General features: G+C 49.7%; 1 protein-coding gene across 1 annotated transcript in view; it reads left to right on the top strand.

Annotated features, from left to right (window-relative positions):
* The first annotated feature begins 1,469 nt into the window (after nt 1-1,469).
* The window catches only part of PAPLN (papilin, proteoglycan-like sulfated glycoprotein), a 54,899-nt gene continuing 35,783 nt past the window's right edge, over nt 1,470-20,585 (top strand). Inside the window, exons 1-13 of the mRNA XM_006865613.1 lie at nt 1,470-1,511; nt 9,690-9,814; nt 11,551-11,611; nt 11,817-11,919; nt 14,121-14,251; nt 14,811-14,934; nt 15,344-15,424; nt 15,510-15,682; nt 15,821-15,944; nt 16,490-16,616; nt 17,513-17,720; nt 18,406-18,588; nt 18,729-18,870. Coding sequence (XP_006865675.1) covers nt 1,470-1,511; nt 9,690-9,814; nt 11,551-11,611; nt 11,817-11,919; nt 14,121-14,251; nt 14,811-14,934; nt 15,344-15,424; nt 15,510-15,682; nt 15,821-15,944; nt 16,490-16,616; nt 17,513-17,720; nt 18,406-18,588; nt 18,729-18,870 — 1,624 coding nt within the window. The remainder of the gene's footprint in view (nt 1,512-9,689; nt 9,815-11,550; nt 11,612-11,816; nt 11,920-14,120; nt 14,252-14,810; nt 14,935-15,343; nt 15,425-15,509; nt 15,683-15,820; nt 15,945-16,489; nt 16,617-17,512; nt 17,721-18,405; nt 18,589-18,728; nt 18,871-20,585) is intronic.

Below are 20,585 nucleotides of genomic sequence, written 5' to 3'. Positions count from 1 at the left end.
TTCTGTCGGTCGCCTTCGGACCCTGTCGGCGCAAACGCGGCTCCGGAACACCGGGTTTCCAGAGCCCACGGCAGGCAGCAGGGAGGACGTGGCCGCCCAGCCCGCAGAGTAGATAAAGCCTGGTGGGCCAAGACCCAGGGCTGACCTTGGAGTCATGCGGTTTTTGTGGATGTTTTGACCATTAAATGAGTTGGAAAACATTTTAAGTTTTTAGTCTTTGGGGACTTTGGAATTGCAGATATGAGGATCGTGGTCCAGCGATAATTGTAGCAATGCCTCCTGTTGTTTCTTCTGTCTCTCTCTTAGTCGTGCTTCTCCCGCCCTAAAGCCTCTTAGCTTGGTCTGTAGCCCTCGGATGCTGCTCCTGAAGGAAAGCCGGCTTCCCGGCTCAGGGATGCTTGTTTAGACGCTGCAGGGCCGGTCAGAGGCAGGGGCCTGGGGGGCAGGCAGGGGCAGGCAGCACACACCCCTGCTAACCCCAGGAATCTCTTATTTGTGTGAGAAAAAAAAAAAAAAAAAAGCCCGAAATGAATCACTCTGTCACTCTGTATGCCAAATTAAGGAGTAGATGCGTGGTTAAACGTGCCAGGTTACATTCTGTTGAACTTGGTTTATATATGCTCAGTTATATCCTTGTAAACTGAAGTCATTTAATACTTTTTTAAAAATTAAAGAAAGCACTATTATAATTACAGATTTTTAAATTCGAACGCACAAGCTAATATTTATCTCATTTCTTTGACTGAGCAGGGCACATTGTTGTCACACTCCCATATGGCGACATGCACATGCATGCACACATACTGCACAGATTTACATAGACTGAACACATACGCGCACATGTACCGTGCGTGTGCATACTGCAGAAGCACACATTTGCGTGCACGTGCACAGTAACAATACTGAATATGCATGCAAATGGCTATAGGCACATACACTGCATGCATGCACCCAGCCCTGCACCCATACACTGTATGTATGCACACACACTGAACACGCACAGACCAGTCTGCACGCAGACACCGCACATACTCTGTCCACGCACACTACACACCTGGAGCCTGCTTGCCGCACTTCACCTGTGCAGGGAAATGCTGGCGTGGATGTAAACGCTGATGGAATGGCTATTTCAAAGGAATCTTTTCCTGAATTAAAACCACAGCAAGTTCCATTATTTGATCTGTTTTTCAACCACAGAAGTATTTTTAATGGCTCCTTTTCACCCTGAAACTCAGAAACAAGTTGTTCCTCAACTTTTGTGGGTGGCAGATGACCTTGTTTCCACACGTCGCTGGTGGGGAGCACTCACATTATATTCCCCTCTATGCACCATGGCACTCCTGCTCGTCCCTCTGCCACCTAGGGCAACCGAGGAGAAGGAGTGACACACACCGCCCTTGCACTGGGGACGCTGCTGCCCTGCTAGCTCAGGGCCACCCGCTTTAACCCAGCCTTTCCCACAGGCGGAGATGCGGCTGCTCCTGCTCTTGCTCCTGCTGCTAGGGTCCTCGGTGAGTGCAACCTAACCCTTGGAAGACCTGCTGGGGGAGGTAGGGAGGGCCTGGAGGACCTTGGTGGTCTTGGGTGGGGGGTGTCGGAGGATACAGGGGAGGATGCCCCACGGCTTGAGACTGGAGAGGAGCCGCCCTGAGCAGGCTGGAGCCAGGTGCTGGCTAGAGCTGTAGTGGCAACGTTCCCAGGAGAAGGGCAATGTGTCAGGGAAGATGAGGTACGAGGAGGGAACTCTTGTCCCTGAGCTCATTCAGAAAAGGGTGGGTGGGGACCTTGAAGTCATCAGCCTAAGGTGCCATGAACTGCTGAACTGGGCTGAGGCTCACAGCTTGCAGAAATGGCCACTTACCACTTCTCTCCCAGTTCAGAAGGCGCTCCTTGGAGCCTGGGCTGCGCTCAAGAACCATGTCCCCCAGGTGGTCTCCCAAGTGGGGTGGGACTAGCCAAAGTGCAAGGCCAGGTGGCCCACCCCACACCTTCATGGGACCAAATATAGCTGCTTCCTCAGCAGACTGTGCCCTAGAGTTTTGGGGTTCTAGTAATTTCTGCTTTCCTTGGGGTTGGCATCTGGAGCAGGACTGCCAGACAGAACTTTCTGAGAGGATGGAAATGTCCAATAAGATATTCACTTGAAATGTAGCTAATGCATCTGAGAGACTGAGTTTTTAATGGAATCTTCTTTTAACTAATTTAAATAAGTATCGTGTTAGTGAAAACAGAGTATACACAAGAAGGAAACTGTGAGCTGAATAGCCTTTAAAAAAACAAAACCTGAGGACACAGAATCTTCTAGATCATAGGGCCAACCTCTGGCAAGGTGAGGGTCTGCAGAAGTAGGTGCTGCCTAGCTTCGTGCCTGGGAGCTCCTCCTGGAATTGGCAAAATGGAAGATGCAAAGGGAGCCAGGCTAGCAGCCTGTCTTGGGCTTGCCCTCTACAGGGGCCCCACAGTCTGAGAGGCAGGCAGGACCCCAGAGGAAAGACCAGAACTGTTTGTTGCTATGTGTGTGTCCTGTGGAAATGTCTCCTGTGGAAATGTGAGTTTAGGATGAGGAGGAGGTGGATCCCTGACCAGGTCTCCTCTGAGAGCCAAGATCCAGACCGGGCCACAGAGCAGCGAGCGGCTAGGTCTGCCCTCCCTCATGTCCCCTCCAAAACTGTGAGTGCCCCACTTCCGAAGTCTTCTGATGCATGTGCCCTCTCTGTGCCTGGGCACAGCAACGGTGCCCAGACCCCAGGATGAAATTCCATGACCAACCCTAGCCTGAGACTCCTTTAATGTGGGTGTAATGAAGCCCACTCCACAGGCTTGTTGTGCGGTGAAATGAGTCAAGGTTACAAGCACCCTGGGTCCTATGAGACCCTTGTCCCTTATAAACACCCTGAGGTGCCTTCTCCTGCCTGCTCCAGCTGGACATCCATGAGCTTCACAGCACGTGTGTCCTGCACCAAGAATTCTTCTCCCCCCACCCTCCCCAGGGTCAGAGGGGCTGTGGCCCAGTTTCAGCCAGTGCCCTCCTGATTTCTGTCTTTGGGTCTTGGTTCCTGTTACTGGTTTTCTCTGGGGGCAGGAGCCATTGCTGGGTCTCAGAGCACCTTTCCTGCTCCCTTTCCCTGTTGACAGAACAGAAGGAACAGATGATTATAGAGATAAAATGCAGACATAGTCTCTGACTTCCTGTCTCCCCCTCCATCCCCATTCCCACCCACCCCCACTCCCCACCCCCGTGCTCCTGGGGCTTGTCAGGGCTATCCTTCCAGAGGATGGACTAGGAGTCTCCACTGGCATGTACACACACACACACACACACACACACACACACACACACATTGGGTGAGTACACTGGGAACAGCTCAAGCCGAAAAAGGGGGTTCCTGTGTTGCTCCAGGTGGGAATTGGAGACTGGGTGGGGTGGAGTGTTTTGGGCTTTTTTTTTCTCAGTCTGCAAGCTGAGAACAGTGTGAGGCAGGTAAGGACAGGCCCAGCTGCTTCACACAATGGTGCTGTTGATGGCTTCATGGTTTTGGTAATTACAGAGAAACAGGATAGAATATTTTCTTGCTTCTAAGAGGCAGTGAGGTATACTGAACAGAGGTCTAGATCAGGCAGGTCAGTCTTAACTGCTGGGTGGCCCCAGCAAGTGGGTGTCTGGGTCACAGTTGCTAGACACAGGGGAACAAGATGATTATAAGGTACCTCACATAGAAGGTGTGGTGCTGTAGGAGAGACACTGGACTGCCAACCACAAGATTATCAGTTCAAACCCACCAGACACTCCTTGGAAAACCTATATAGGGTCACTAGGAGTCGAAACTGACTTGATGGCACTTAACAACAACAGCAACAGTATCAAGATAAGCACTGGACTGCTAATCACAAGGTCGACAGTTCAAACCCAGGGCTGCTCCTCATGAGAAAGACGAGGCTGTCAGCTTCAGTAAAGACTGAGTCTGGGAAACCCCATATAGGGGTCGCCATGAGGCAGAATCGACTCTGCAGTAGTGGGTTTGGGTGTTTTTTTGTTTTGTTGGTGTTCGGGCCAGTTTTCCCTTCCCCTACTCTTATTGTCAGGCGATAGCTCAGGGAAGGCTTGTCCCTTGATACTTTGGCCACACCAGTAAACCCAGGTACTGTGCCACAGGAGCTGAGACTGACATCAACCAGGCCTGGTCCCTGGGGTCGGCTTCCTGACTACTTACAATGTGACAAGAATTTGGAGGTGAGGGTGCTGAAATCCAAGCCTGGTCTGCTGGCTGTCTTTGAGCAAGCTACACACACCCTGCCCCCACTCAATTTCTTCCCTTTCAAAATAGAAAGTTGATCCAAATAAATCTCCATTTTAATTTTGTTGGGAGACATTGCAATATTTGGGTTCACTGGGTTTCAGAAGGCGGAGATGATTTTAAAAGTGAAAGGTCAGATGTTTGGTCTAGCCAGCCCTCCCTCCTGAGTTTTGTGTATGGTTCAGCAGTTTGGCTGTGCTTTGTTCTGATTCAGGGTTCTGAGTTCTATGAAACAAGAATAACTAGGTGTGTGATGTGAGGAGTGTTAAATGAGCACCTGGTAACTGGCGGGCAAGTACACCTCTATCCTCACTGAGATCTTGTAAGGTGACTTGTGGCAGACAACAGGAGGAAGAGCTTGCTTTTCCATTTTAGGACTTGCATTCTTTCCCTGAAAAATGGGGGCGATATTTCCTAGAAATTGTTGGTGACTTGTTTTCAATATACCTTCAGTTTGCTGGCAAAAATGTGAAGTCCAGTCTACAACTTGCCCAGTACCTTAGCACTCTTCTGGTGTTTTCTTTGATTCATACTTTCTCCAGTGTGGTAGGTGAGGACATAGATCAGTATAAGAGCAGAGACTTGTAGTGAAGCCAACCTGCCACTATATTTACTTGTTCCTGTGTAGCTCCCTCTCTCACTGCTTCTGTTTTCTTATCTACACAATGGGATTCTTCAGGTTGTTTTGAGGATTAGATGAGCGAATGTATTCATATGGACTCCTGATACCAGTTGCAAGGTGTCAGATGTTCCTGGTAGGAAACTGAAAGGGTTCAGTTAGAACTATAATGTATTGTTGTTAGATGCCATTGAGGATTTTTGTTTCTTTACATTGAGGTGTAATTCATACTGAATTCATCTTCATCAGTATTTCAAGTCTTCTTGGCTTCCAGTAAGCAAAGTTGTACCTGCATATCACAGGTTGTTAATGTCTTCTTTCAATCCTGATGCCATTGTCTTCTTCATAAAATATTGCTCAGCCTACAGATTCCTGGTGTGATGCTGTAGGATAAACACTGGACCACAAGGTCAGTTTGATTCATAAGGTCTGCAGTTTAAACCCACCAGCTGCTCCTCGGAAACTGAATACAGCATTGCTATGAGTTGGAACCAACTCGACAGCACTTAACAACAACAACAACAACAGATTGAATAAATATGGTGAAAGGATACAACCCTGACACACACCTTTCCTGAATTTAAACCGTTGTGTATCCCTCTTGTTCTGTTTGAACAACTGCCTCTTGATCTACGCATAGGTTCCTTGTGAGCACATTTAAGTGTCCTGGAATACCCATTCTTTATAGTGTTATCTATAATCCTGTTATGGGGCCTCAAATAACAGTGCTTCAACAAGTCAGTCACCCATGACCCTTTCTTACTTAACACCCTGAGGTAGGAAGTTTAAGGATGTTCTGTTTTGTAAAGTCTTCCAGACTCTAGGACTCCTCTATCTTTGTTTCATTATTTGAAGCCTCTCCAAAGTTACCTCATAGTCTAGAAGGCTGCTCCAACCCCAGCCATCACATCGGCTTTCCAGCCAACAGGAAGTAGTATAGGAAGATGAAGGAAAAGGAGCAAAGAGCACATGCTTTTTTTTTAACCCTTTAAGGAAGATTATCAGAGGTTGCTACTCAACACTTATTTAACAGGAACTTAGTAATGTGGCTATACTAAACTGCAGGGAGGTTGGATAACCAGGTACGAGTCAAGTGTTCTCTTAATGGAAGGAGGGAAGGTTGAATACTGGGAAACTCCTGGAAATCTCTGCAACAGATTGTCATGAAAAGACCACAAGCCTCCATACAATAATTAAGCTCCTAGTTTAATAGCCCAGAGCCACAGAAACTTCTGGAAGTGAAGTCACCACAAGGCAGAAGAAGCAAATGCAGCAAAGTCCACAGCCACTACTCTTCTGTCATACTGTGGTGGCTCGCTTGTTGCTGTGATTTTGGAAGCTATGCCAGCAGTATTTTAAATACCGGCAGGGTCACTCGTGGTGGACAGGTTTCAGCAAAGCTTCCAGACTGAGACAGACTAGGGAGGAGAGACAGACTACTTCTGAATGTTTAGCCACTAAAAACCTTAAGAATAGCAGTGGAACACTGTCAGATACAGTGTTGGAAGATGAGCCCCTCAGGTTGGAAGGCATTGAAAACACGATTGGGGAAAGCTGCCTCCTCAAAGTAGAACTGACCCGTGATGACATAAATGGAATAGAGCTTTCAGGACCTTCATTTGTTGATGGGACACAAAATAAGAAACATTAGTAATCAGAATATGGAATGGATCTTGAAAAATCGGAAGTTGTAAAAAATGAAATGGAATGCATAAAGATCAATCTCCTAGGCATTTGTGAGCTGAAATGGGCCTTGTAAAATCTGACACCCACATGGTTTACTACACCTGAAACAACAAATTCAAGAGGAATGGTGTCGTATCCATCATCGATAAGAAAATTTCAAGATCTGTCTTAAAGTACAATGCTGTCTGTGATAGGAGAATATTCATACACCCACAAGGAAGACAAGTTAATACAACTATTATCCAAATTTATGCACCACCCACTAAAACCAGTGATGATGAAATTGAAGAATTCTACCAACTTCTTCAGTCTGAAATTGATCAAATAATCAATATAATAATCAAATAATCAAAATAATAACTGGTGATTAGAATGCAAAGGTTGGAAACAAAGAGGAAGATCATGGCATTGGTGATAGAAATGATGCTGGAGATCACATGATAGAATTTTGTAAGACCAATGACTTCTTCATTGCAAACACCCTTTTTAAACTAACATAAAAGATGACTATACACCTGGACCTCATCAGATGGAATGTACAGGAATCAAATGGACTACATCTGTGGGAAGAGACCGTGGAAAAGCTCCATATCATCAACCAAAACAAGACTAGGGGCTGGCTGTGCAACAGACCATCAATTGTGTATATGCAAGTTCAGGCTAAAGTGGAAGAAAATGAAAACAAGACAACAAGAGCCAAAGTATGACCTTGAACATATCTCACCTGAATTTAGAGACCATTTTAAGAACAGATTTGATGCATTAGACACTAATGACCGAAGATCAGAAAAGCTATGGTATGACATCAAGAACAATATAACAGGAAGAAAGCAAAAGTTCATTAAAAAGACAGGAAATTAAAAAAAAAAAAAAAGGGCCAAAATGGATGTCAGAAAAAACTTTGAAACTTGCTTTCCAGCTTAGAGGTGCTAAAACGAATGGAGGAAATGAGAAGGTAAAAATTTTCAAGCGGCAGCTCAAAAAGATAAAGTCAAGTATTATAATGAAATGTTCAAAGACATGGAGTTAGAAAACCAAAAGGAAAGAACACATTCAGCATTTCTCAAGCTGAAAGAGCTGAAGAAAAAATTCAAAGCCTTATAATATTGAAGGGTTCTGTGGGCAGAATTTTGAATGATGCAGAAAGGTATATACAGAGTCTCTGAGCATATAAAAAGAAATGTGTGATGTTCAAACATTTCAAGAGGTAGCATATGATCAAGAGCCAATCATCCTGAAGTCCTAGATGCACTGAAGGCATTGGTGATAAACAGGGCTCCAGGAATTGATGAAATACAAATTGAAGTCTTTCAACAAACTGATGCAGCACTGGAGGGACTCTCTCATGTATGATAGGAAATTTGGAAGACAACTGCCTGGCCAACTGATTGGAAGAGATCTATATTTGTGTCGTTCCAAAGAGAGTTGACCCAATGGAATGTGGAAATCATTGAACAATATCATTAATATCACATGCAAGTAAAATTTCACTGAAGATATTTTAAAAATGTCAGCAGGAGTACATTGACAGAATTCAAGCTGGATTCAGCAGAGGATCTGGAACAAGGGATATTATTGCTGATGTCAGATAGATCTTGGCTGAAAGCAGAAAATACCAGGAAGATATTTATTTATGTTTTTATTGACTATGCAAAGGCTTTTGACTGTGTGGATCATGACACGCTATGGGTAACATTGTGAAGAATGGGTGATATTCCAGAATACTTCATTGTGCTCATGAGGAACCTGTACATAGACCCAAGAGGCAGTTTGAACAGAACAAGGGGATACTGAATGGTTTAAAATCAGGAAAGGTGTGCACAAAGGCTGTATTCTTTCACTGGAGTTTTACCAATCCGCATGCTGAGCAAATAACTTGAGAAGCTAGATTATATGAAGATGAACTGGTGGCATCAGGATTAGAGGAAGACCCACTAACAACCTTTGATATGCACTTGCTCAAAGCTTTCAGTAAGAATTTTACCTCAATATAAAAAAAAATCCTCACCACTCAAGTGTAACAACAAATCTGAGGATGGGCAGACCAGGCAGGAAGTGTTTTGTTATGTGGTACATAGGGTCCATATGAGTCACAACTGACTTGACAACACCTAACAACACTCATGGAGTCCTGGTGTGGCGCTGTGGGATAATGCATCAGACTGCAAAGTCGTTTGAACTGCAAGGTTGGCGGTTCAAGCGCACCGGCTGCTCCTTGGAAACCCTATACAGGGTCACTATGGTCGGAATCAACTCGACAGCTTTAACAACAACAACAACAATAACATCTTCCACATCTGACCCTCTTGAAGTATGGTGCTGTCCTCGGGCGAGATTCTCTGTGCAGATAGAGGCAGCCCTGCCTACCTGAGAACACACCCGTTTTTCCTGTCCTTTTATATTTGATGTCCATTTCATGGGAGAAATGTTTTGCCCCCAGCTTGGCTGTTTCTCCACTGTACCTGATAAATAGCAGAACAGGCCTTGCAAGAGGTTGTACCGATGGTGGCTATTTTGAGAGATTGAGAAAATTCCAGCTGAGCAAGGTTGGGTGATTTGTTCAAAGTCACATGGCTGGTGAACCAAGGGGCAGAGCAGAACTGCCTTCTGGGCTTCCCACATCCTCTGCGGTTACTCTGTCCTCTGTTGTCCTAGTCGCTTTAGTTCCTTCTTTTCTTTTAGGACCTCTTTCCTCTACATCAACACTAACCCCAAATGCATATTGCCCCTGGCGCCAGGATCCCTTCCCCAACTTGGCCTTTGGATCTTCAGACTTTCCCCAGCTACCTCACCTCTTTCAGAATACACCTGTCTCTCACTTCTTAAGGGGAACAAGCTAACTGATTTTGGAAATGTGAGTTTTGAAGTATTTGCTGGTATTGCTGAGTCCTGAAGGCCTGGATCTGGAGGAGAGCATCCCAGACTCCCTGAGCAGTGTGTTTTAGTCAGGGAGCCCTCCAGTGGACCTCTCCTTGTTCTTGTGGAGGTTTTGGGCTCAAGTGCCAAGTGGGCAACGTCCCCAAGCCTAGGCAGGCTTTGGTGGAAACTGTGATGCTGACTTGTACTCTTGAGCATGTCTTCTCCTCCAGGCCCCAAAGGTGCACCGGCAGAGGCGGCAGAGAGACGTCTGGGGCCCCTGGGGTGAGTGGAGCCCCTGCAGCCGGACCTGTGGAGGGGGCATCAGCTTCCGGGAGCGCCCCTGCTACTCCCAGAGGTAGGGGAGGTTGAAATGGGCCAGCTTAAAAGGGGCAGGCAACAGGTGTCACAGGCAAGTGCAAGACCATGAGAGCTGAAGCCACGAAGGCAATAGATTTGTTCTAGAAGCAGCATCCATGGAGATTGGAAATGAAATAACTTCCCATTGGGATTTCAGTTACCCATCTTATTTTGGTCTCAGTTATCACTTGTCCATAGTGCCTAATACAATGCCTGGAACAGGACAGGTGAAGTGAATTCTTGCTGAATGAGTAGCTAATCTTCAGCCAGCATTTCCTCATTCCTGTGGTCTCCTTGTCCCACCCCCTGTGTTAGGTGCAAGAGGCTCACTCAGCACTTCTGTGCTCTGAACTCTGCCAGGTGCTTTGGTTGGGGTGGGGTAAGATGATGTGATAAACTGTCCCAGTTGGTGGTGGGCTTAGTCATGCATTGTTCAGGAGCCACTGTATGAGAATAGTTTATGCTTACTCATTTGTTCAGTTGTAGGATAATCAGGTGGGGATGTATAGCATCTTAGTTATATCTCTAAGGACATTTGAGTCTTCTCTGATAATGTACTTTAAGAAGCAGAGTGGCTTGGAGTTAGACAACTCCAGAATAGTTACGCTTCTGAGTCCTACTTGTCCCAAGTATAGACATGGGGTGAAGTACGATTATCTAAGAAGACTGGTATGGCGCTGTGGATTAATGTGCTGGACTGCAAAGTCAGTGAGCTTGAATCGCCCACCTTTCATTATGAGTTGGAACCAACTGGATGGTATTTAACAACCAGAAGGGGATTTAAGGAGTCCTGATTTGGTGCTGTAGGATAAGCATTGTTCTGCTAATCAAAAGCTGCACCTCAGAAGCCCTCTGCAGTCACTATGTCAGAACTGACTTTACGGCACTTTACACAGGGTATGGCAAAGGGTCCCGATGGCAAAGGTCTGCTGTTCTCTCCCAGAGAGAACGATGTGGCAGTCAGCTTCCATAATGACTCACCGCCTTGGGCACCTGATGGGGCAGTTCTCCTTTATGATACATTGTCACTCTGAACTGGAATTGCTTCGATGGCAGTGGGTTTTGAATTTGGAAGGGGATATAAAGGAGCCATGGTGTCGCGTTGGTTAAGGGCTGGGTTGCTAACCAATAGGCCCCTGTTTGGATGCCACTTAGCGCCCCTTAGTTATTGTTATGTGCTGTGGAATCGGTTCCGACTAATTTCTGAGGCTGTAAATCTTTACGGGAGCAGAAAGCCTCATCTTTCTCCCGCAGAACAGCTGAGAGTTTCCAACTGCTGTCCTTGCGGTTCACAGCCCGATTCATAACCACTACGCTATCAGAGCTCCTTTAGCGCCCTCTTAGAGGGCCCCGCCATTTGCTCCGGTAGACTCTTGTGCGCCCTCCAGTGGTTCCAGAGTCCTAGCAACCCCCTGTGACAAGCAGGACTTCCCCATAGGGTTGTAATCTTTGCGGAACCAGATCTCAAAGTGGGTGGGTTACAATCACGGACTTTTCTTGTTAGCAACCCAGCATTTAACCAGTGCACCATCAAGCCTTCTTCCAATAAAGATTACAGTTTCGGAAACCCTGTGAGGCTGTTCTACTCTGTCCCATAATCCGCTGGATGGCAGCGAACAGCCAGTGCCCCCACTCAGCGTTGCGCACAGGGAGCCTCACAGGGCAGGAGTCGGGGAGAGCCAGCGGGAGTTGTGGTAGGATTCGTCTGCCATCCATCCCGTTCTCATCCCGCAGGACAGACGGAGGCTCCAGCTGTGTGGGTCCCACCCGGGGCCACCGCTCCTGCCGCACCGAGGTGACACGCATGGCCCAGTCCCCCCAGCTGATGTGGATCTCTCCCGTGCCTGTCCTTGGCTCTGCCCCCTAGCCTCACCCCCAGGGACAGACCCTGCCCTCCCACCGCCTCCCCTCGAGCAGCTCAAAGCATCTGGGTGGGGCCCCCAAGGGCCGTGGGGAGGAGGGGACCCCACTTCACGCTCCCCTCTCCGTCTGCCCCACAGAGCTGCCCCGCGGGTGCCCGGGACTTCCGGGCGGAGCAGTGCTCCGAGTTTGATGGCATCGAGTTCCAGGGACGGCGCTACAAGTGGCTGCCTTACTACGGCGGTGAGCGCGGGCCACGTCTTTAAGAGCCTCGTTTATACGTTGTATTTTACACTTCAAAATACCTGCTTCCATATTGGAATCCTGGTGTGGCACTCTAGGATGCGCACTAGACTCTAAGGTCGGTTTGAACCACAAGGTTGGCGGTTCAATCTCACCAGCTTCTCCTAGGAAACCCTATTACAGGGTCGCTATGAGTTGGAAACGACTAAACGGCAGTTAACAACAACACTTCCATATTATAGAAGCTTTGTCAAAGGAATTTTAAAAATCGCCAGTACCCCCATAGTGCCCATGGCAACACAACATTGGCCATTTTGAGGTCTTTCATCTCTTCTGTTTTTATATCTGAGACAGTATGCCATATAGATACCATCTTGAGCTAAAGTTTCGCTCAGCCTGTTATCTGAAACATTCGAGCCCTGGTGGTGCAGTGGATGAGGCACTGGGCTGCTAACTGAAAGGTCCAGCTTTGAATCCACCAGCCACCCATGGGAGCAGCAGTTTGGATCAGTAAAGACTTATAACCTCCCAAGTGGGCATCATCTGAAGCATTTCTTGTTGCAGCAGAGTTTGAGCAAGCCACAAGAAGGAGCTTGGGATGTATATCTGGATTCACTGAGGTTAGAGGAGATGCCCTTGAGGTTAACTCTGATGGGAATGTGGCTCCTTAGATGTTAGAGGAACACAGTTCAAGGAGTAAAAAAGACCTAACAAGTAAGAGTCAGAAGGTATCTCAGGATTGTTGTTGTTAGTGCCATCGAGTTGCTTCCGACTCTGTGATACTCATAATCCTCCTGAATATCAGTTTTCACTGTTCACTAGAGTCCTGGTGTGGCACTGTAGGATAAGCACTGGACTGCAAACCACAAGGTCAGCGGTTCAAATCCTCGGAAACCCTATACAGGGTCACTATGAGTCGAAACCGACTCTCGGCATTAAACAACAACGTCCAGTGTTACTGGTAGGGCTGAGGGGCTGGGTGGGGATTGACCAGTGGAAGTGGTCCCAGTGGGATCCTTTGGAGTTCATTATGCCAATTTATTGAAAAATAATTCAATAATTCAATTAATTGAAAAATAATTTAAATAAATCCATATTCTAGAGGATGTGGAAAGGCTTAAAAAAAACCAAAAACAAATGGCCGCAGGGAGGTGCCTGTTGTGGGGGGATTGAAATGCTATTAGCACTTTTGCACTGTTTACACTTGTGTCCTGGTGTGGTGCTGTGGGTTCATGTGCTGGATGGCAAAGCCCCTTGAACCACCAGGTTGGCAGTTCAAACCCACCAGCCACTCCTTGGAAACCCTACACAGGGGTGCTATGGGTCAGAACTGACTGGATGGCACAGGGGTGCTATGGGTCAGAACTGACTGGATGGCACTTAACAACAACAAATGTTGTGTATGTAAAATTTAGATAAATATAAAAAATAAACACACAAAAAAATTCTTACGTCTTTCATAACTGATAACATTAGGGTCTAACCCTTCCATGTGATTTTCTCTCTTTAGGCTTACATATTTGTAATTACAGCATGTGTTATAAGTACTTCTAGAAATACCTGCCTCATCATTATGTCTCCCCAAGTGGTGGAGTTTAACTGTGTCACCAACATGTGTATTATTCTGGGGGTTGATAATTCCTAAAAGAGTTGTTGCTATTGTTAAGTGCTACAGAGTCAGTTCTGGCTCATAGCAACCCTGTGTAGGGTTTCTGAGGAGTGACTGGTGGGTTTGAACTGCCAGCGGTTGGCAGTCTAGTGCTTATCCTACAGTGCCACACCAGGACTCCCTCATATTGTTGTTGTTGTTAAGTACCGTGGAGTTGGTTCCAACTCATAGTGACCCTGCATAGGGTTTCCGAGGCTGTAAATAGTTATGGGAGCAGAATGCCTCATCTTTCTTCCGTGGAACCACTGATAATTTCGAACTTCTGACCTTGCAGTTGGCAGCCCGACTCGTAACCACTACACTACCAAATGTATAGCAGTTTACTTATTTGGTGATTTTTCTTTGACTTGATATCCAGGGGAGCAGCTACTTCGTGGAGAATGTTCCTTCTCGGTGGGGTCGGAGTGGGAATCTGAGCCAAGTAGGGTCACTGCTTTCTCCCCCAGCTGCTACGTTCTCTTGGCTCTGCCCATGCTTGGCTGCTGATACGATAGGCCTTGGATTCTCAGCTTTCCCCTCTTGCCTGATCTAGCCCCAAACAAGTGTGAACTGAACTGCATTCCCAAGGGGGAGAACTTCTACTATAAACACAAGGAGGCTGTGGTGGACGGGACCGCCTGTGAGCCTGGCAAACCGGAGGTCTGTGTGGATGGCAGCTGCCGGGTGAGTCTTGACCCTTGATCCTCCCCTGATGTGTAAATACCTGCTCATTTATGCCTGGGGGACACAGGCACCGAACACCTGTCAGATGAGAGCCGCTGCAGTTTATTCCTTACATGCATTCAGACAGTGCAGCGTACAACACAGGTCATGGAGGACAACCAGGGACTGTGGGGAGGGTGCCCCCTGAGGCCCCTGAGAGGATGTGATTTGCTTGTTTGAATAATCCTCCAAAACAGAACTCCACCACTTGGGGAGACATAGGAATGGCACCTGGCCCATTTGACAAGAAGGACTGTCCACTAGGACAGTATTCGTGGGCACAGAGCTGGGAGGAGAACATGTGGCTAGACTATTTGAAGCCCTCTCATGTTCTCTTGGTGTGGTGCTGTAGGATCAGCATTGGACTGCAAACCATAGGGTCGGCAGTTCAAACCCACCAGCTGCTCCTCGGAAACCCTATACAGGGTCACTATGGGTCAGAACTGACTTGACAGTGCTTAACATGTTCTCCCAGACGTTGAGGCAGCACATAACCTCGGCCCTCATCTTTGCCTGGCAGGTGGTTGGCTGTGACCACAAATTAGACTCCTCAAAGCAGGAGGACAAATGTCTTCAGTGTGGAGGTGACGGCACGACCTGCTACCCTGTGACAGGCACCTTCGATGCCAATGACCTCAGCAGAGGTGGGTCACAGTGAGGGGACGCTGACAATTCCAACAAGGGGCTGTTACATTCCCTTCCTCGCCCATGTTCTCCTTGGTTGATGGCCCTCCAGACACCCAGAGAGTCTGAGGCTGGTGCCATACCTTAGAGTCTCTGTGGCCTTGGGGTGGAGGCCAAGCTCTTTCCTAGGAGCCCCTGCTTATTTATCCAATCTAATCTCACTGCCGCCTCTGCTCCCCAGCCAGTTCTGGGGTGTCCTGAGCCTGCCAGCTGTTTCCTCCAGCAACCCAGACCCTCCTGTCTCCTGTGTATCCTTGCCTCACCTCCAATCGGTGCTGTCGTGGACTGCTCAGGGCAGCTCTGTCCTTTGACTAGGGTGGTCCAAGGGGGTAGGCATGCCAAGCAACCCTGAGTCTCTGCCTCCCTCAGGCTACAATCAGATCCTCATCGTGCCCCTGGGGGCTACCAGCATCCACATTGAGGAGGCTGCTGCTAGCAGGAACTTCCTGGGTGAGTGTCACAGCCTAAGGCAGTGGTGGTGGGTGGTGCAGCTTGCTCTCCCCTGCTCACTGATGCCTGGTTCACCCCTGCACAGCGGTGAAGAGCATTCGTGGTGAATACTACCTTAATGGGCACTGGACCATCGAGACAGCCAGGGCGCTGCCTGTGGCCAGCACCATCCTGGTGTATGAGCGGGGCAGCGAGGGGGACCTGGCCCCTGAGCGACTCCACGCCCGGGGCCCCATCTCGGAACCCCTGATCATTGAGGTGAGCCGAGCTGTAGGGGTGGGGCCATCAAGCCCAGGTCACGGGGGCTCTGGGATTCCCCTGGGCCTGAGGGAGGGAGTTGAGGAGAGGTGGGGGGCACACAGCTGGTGGCAGACCTTCCAAGGACCCCCTGCACAGCTCATCAGTCAGGAGGTTAATCCCGGCGTGCGGTACGAATACCACCTGCCCCTGAGTGACCCAGACCGCAGCTTCCGCTGGAGCCATGGCTCTTGGGGCGACTGCAGTGCCGAGTGTGGAGGAGGTGAGAGCCCCTGCCTATTCTGTTGGGTGTCCACCGTGTGTGAGGCACTGTGGACAGAGGACAATGAGGAATTTCTGCCTCATGAAGTCTGCTCCTGAGGGGTGAACCAGAGAGGGCCCCAGAGGGCTGCCAGCTCACTGCAGACAGAACTCATGAAAGAGGGGGCCAGGCCTGCAGCCGGTGACCAGGTGTCCAAGCGAGGCTGTCAGTCACAGCTGGGATTTCCCAAGCCTCCTTTCCTCATTTGTAATTGGGAGTGAAAATGGCAGCTGGACTCTTGGTGTGGCGCTGTAGGATCAGCACTAGACTGTGAACTACAAGGTTGGCAGTTCAAGCCCACCAGCTGCTCCTCAGAAACCCTGTATAGGATTGCTATGAGTCAGAACCGACTTGATAGCATTTAACAACAACAGTGCCATCTAGCCCAGGGATGGTTGGAGGCTTAGTCCACCTTGCACATGGGGTGTCCAGCACGGTGCCTGGCACTGACCTTGCCCCTTTGGTTGCTTACTGACTGGCTGCCTGCCGATGGGGCCCCTGCACAGGTCACCAGGTTCGCCTGGTGTTCTGCACCATCGACAACGAGGCCTACCCTGACCACCTGTGCCAACGCCAGCCACGGCCAGCTGACCGCCAACCCTGCAACCTCCACCCCTGCCCACAGACCAAGCGGTGAGGCCTTTGCTGGCCCCACTCTCCTATGGTGGGGCCTACGGGCTTGGGAAGGAAAGGGTTGGGGTCCCTAAGCTACTTTAGGTATAGATCTAGGAGCTGGGCTGCTCAGGGCTCCCCACTGCTGTGGCTGGGGTGGGGAGGAGGCACTGTTTTGGGAGGGGTGGGGAAATACAGGGGCTGTTCTTTCTGGTAGGGGCATGTGTACCTGTCTGGAGGCAGGAGGGTGGGGAAGGTGGTGGAGGCCCTGTCAGTGAGCTGGCAGGTAGCCAGCTGGGCAGAGGCTGAGGAGTGGGCCAGGGGACTGGCCACAGGGCCTGTCGGCATCGACAATGCGTTTGCACACAAAGGACCTCTTACCTGCACCAACCTGGAGCATGGCGCCTCGCTGGGGTCCAGCGTGTGTGTGGGAACAGGTAATCTTCGGGCCACAGGCCCCATAGGCCCCACAGGCCTGGGGCAGTTCCACCCATGTGCCTTGGTGGCAGCTGGCCTCATGGGATGGTGGCGGGTTTGGCTTTGCATGGTGCAGTGGGACTGCCCTGTTCTTTGGTCCTTGGGCCCCAGCTCTAGGCTGGGCCACTCCACACATGGTGAGCACGGCCTCACACGGAGGCTCAGGTCACAGGACAGGCCTGGAGGGAATGGAGTATGGCTGGGGGCGACAGTGCATCTGGGGAGAGGAGGGGAGCATGTGGGCTGAGGGCAGGTACCAGAGGGCATAGGCACCTCCTTGTCCAGGCCTCTCTGCCACCCACCTACACAGACCTAAGTGTTCAAAGGATGGGCTGGGTGGGGGCTCAGTCCACTGCTGTGTGTGAGAGCTGGCCTCACCTCGGGCTGGGCTCTGGCCCCTACGCCTGGGCCAGCCTCACTGGATTCTTGCTCCCCACCAGTTGGAAGACAGGGCCCTGGGCACCCTGCTCAGCCTCCTGCGGAGGTGGCTCCCAGTCCCGCTCCGTCTACTGTGTCTCAGTCAGTGGCAGTGGCGACCAGGAGGCTGTTGAAGAGGCCGAGTGTGTGGGCCTGCCTGGGAAGCCCCCTGCCACACAAGCTTGCAACCTGCAGCGATGCGCAGCCTGGAGTTTAGGGCCCTGGGGAGAGGTGAGACCTCTGATTGACATCAGGAGCTGGGGGGCTTGCCTGTGACATAGACACTGAGATCCTGGGGCGGGGGTGGGGGTAGGTAAAATGACTTAGCAGGCTGTCATGGAAGCTGGAGGCAAGGCTGGAACTATGAGAAGGCACCTGGACTCCTTGTCTAGTGCTCCTCATTTTCTAGGGCCCCAGGGCAGGATGGGAAAGACTCTGCCTTGGCATGGAGGAGAAGCTAAGGGCATTGCTGGGAGTGGCTGCAACTGTTTCCATTACCCATCTGGGTTCATGGTGTAAGTGGTGGTGGTTATGTGCTGTGGAGTTGGTTCCGACTCGTAGTGACCCTGTACAGGGTTTCTGAGGCTGTAAATCTCTCTGGAGCAGAAAGCCTTATCTTTCTCCCATGGAACAGCTGGTAGTTTCAAACTGATGACCTTGAGGTTCACAGCCCAATTCATAACCACTACGCTACCAGCACTCCTTAAGGTGCAAATGAGGCATGTGGAAATGCACTGAGCAGCATCAGCAGTCGTGGCTCAGGCTGTGTGACCTCAGAGGACCCACTAAGCCTCTCTGGGCCTTGGGGCTAGACATGAACTGTAGAGTGCTGTCCACTCCCTGTGCCCACCCTGTATGTCCTGGCATGGCTTTCCTGGCAGTGGGTGAGCTCCTCCTGACAGCTGAATCCTTGCAGTGTTCTGTCAGCTGTGGCTCTGGGGTCCGGAGGCGGACTGTCACTTGCCAGGATGGAGAGGGGTCTGTACTCCAAGCCACAGCATGCTCCTCGAGGGACCGGCCACCCCTCACTGAGCCCTGTATGCGAGATGACTGCTCCGTCCTCAATGAGCAGGCCTGGCATGTTGGCACCTGGGGTCTGGTGAGTGCTTGCCTCCCCTTGTCACCCATGTCCAGCCTGGTTCTTTGGGGCTCTGATGGGGCTGGGTTCCACCCCCTTTGGCCTACCAGATGGGCATTTCAGTCACAGCCTCAGGGTCTGTGTCTGCGTGTGTTCTCCAGTGCTCCAGGAGCTGTAGTTCAGGCCTTCGGAAGCGGCTGGTCGTCTGTGCCATTGGGCTGCCCAGCCACTGTGAGAATCTGCAGCTGGCAAAGCCTGCAGACGTGGAGCCCTGTAACACACAGCCCTGCCATCTTCCTCAAGGTCAGGACAGAAGGGCAGGGAGGAGCCCTGGGCCAGCCACCTCCCCCACTACAAGTTTAGCTAGCACCTGTACCTCTGTCCCTTTTCACTGCTGTCTACTGAAACCTTTGCCATCTATAAAGTCAGACATGTATGCCATGTCACATGCCAGCCCTATGTTCCTCCACATACAGTGGTCTCTTCCTCCTCTGCTTCTTGTCTCCCATAGTGGGTTTGTAATGACAAGCAATTCTCAACTTACATTGGGATTCCATTCCAACAACCCCATTGTTAAGTCTATTCTAATGTAAGTCAAATATCTCATTATTATTGCCTCTTAATCTCTTTACCAGTCTGATCTTTATTTGTCTTTGGGGGTTGGAAGCCTTACATATAAGCTTACAGATACAATGACATCAGCCAATGAGATGCTGCAACATTGTGTGTGGTACATATTATTCACAATAAGTTGTACAAAAAACCAAACTGGATGGTTGTTGTAATTCGAATGCGTCGTAAGTTGAGGACTACGTATATTGCGTCCATCTGTCTTGCCCTGCAGTGGATTGAATAGTGCTTGTTAGACCTATTAACTGTAAGCTTCTTGAAGTCAAGGTTTGTGCCTTATTGCTCTTTATCCCCCAACAGAACTTACCTAGCATGTGGTTGTTGTTTTTGTTAAGTGCCGTGGAGTTGGTTCCGACTCATAGCAACCCTGTACAGGGTTTCCGAGGCTGTAAATCTTTATGGGAGCAGAAAGCCTCATCTTTCTCCCATGGAGCAGCTGGTAGTTTTGAACTGCTGACCGTGAGATTAGCAGCCTGATTCGTAACCACTGAGCTACCAGAGCCCCTTTACCCAGTAAATGTTTGCTGACTGACTGCAGAGGTAGGTAGTTCAGGAATGACCGTCCACACAAGCTGCTTTTGTCTCTATCTTCCTCCTTCCGGTCACCCCCACCCTCCAGGAAGGAGATGTCCTGAGCATGAGGATCCTGTCACAGGAAAGGGCCTGAGCTCTTCTTGACGGAAAGGAAGGGTGTGGGTTGTAGCTGAGCTGAAAGGGTGATGGGAAGTGGCCTTCCCATATGACAGAGAGCTGTGTTTGTCCCTGATGTGGCTGGTACCCCAGACTGTGTTCCCTTTGGTTCTCATAGCATTCTGCAGGGTGGCTAAGAATAAGTGACCAGGGAGTCAACATGGCCAGTCACTCATGGGGCCCTGGGCACGCCCCTTTCCTTTCTGCTTCCTGGTTCCCTCAGATGCACTACGGGGTGGTGACTCTGGAGTTAGTGACCCTGGACTTGTGGTGAATTACAGGGCACATGGTCTGAGCCCATAGAGTGCTCAGCAAATAAACGGTAGTGATAGTGAGGAGTTCACGGAGGCTGGGAGGGCCCCTGGCCAGTGTCCTGCAACAGTACTAGCAGGGATGGCTCACACACAGGAGGAAGCACCCGTGGCCTCCCAGAGTCCAGCTCTGCACCACCCTCAGCCTCCCAGGAGTCCAGCTCTGCACCACCCTTGGCCTCCCAGGAGTCCAGCTCTGCACAGAGGACCTGGCTCCCTGCCTGGAGGGGTGAGCAGGACTCACACAGGTAGAAAGACAGGAGAGGAAAGTAAGTCACAGGCCAGGAAGTGTTGAACAAGAAACTTCTCTTCTATTTTTATGATTATAAAAAAATATATGTTAAAAAAATCTATATATGCTTATATGTTTGAAGTGGGAAATTTGGA

This window comes from Chrysochloris asiatica, unplaced genomic scaffold (genome assembly GCF_000296735.1).
Source record: "Chrysochloris asiatica unplaced genomic scaffold, ChrAsi1.0 scaffold00079, whole genome shotgun sequence".
NCBI lineage: Eukaryota > Metazoa > Chordata > Mammalia > Afrosoricida > Chrysochloridae > Chrysochloris > Chrysochloris asiatica.
This window is presented reverse-complemented; position numbering and strand designations above follow the sequence as displayed.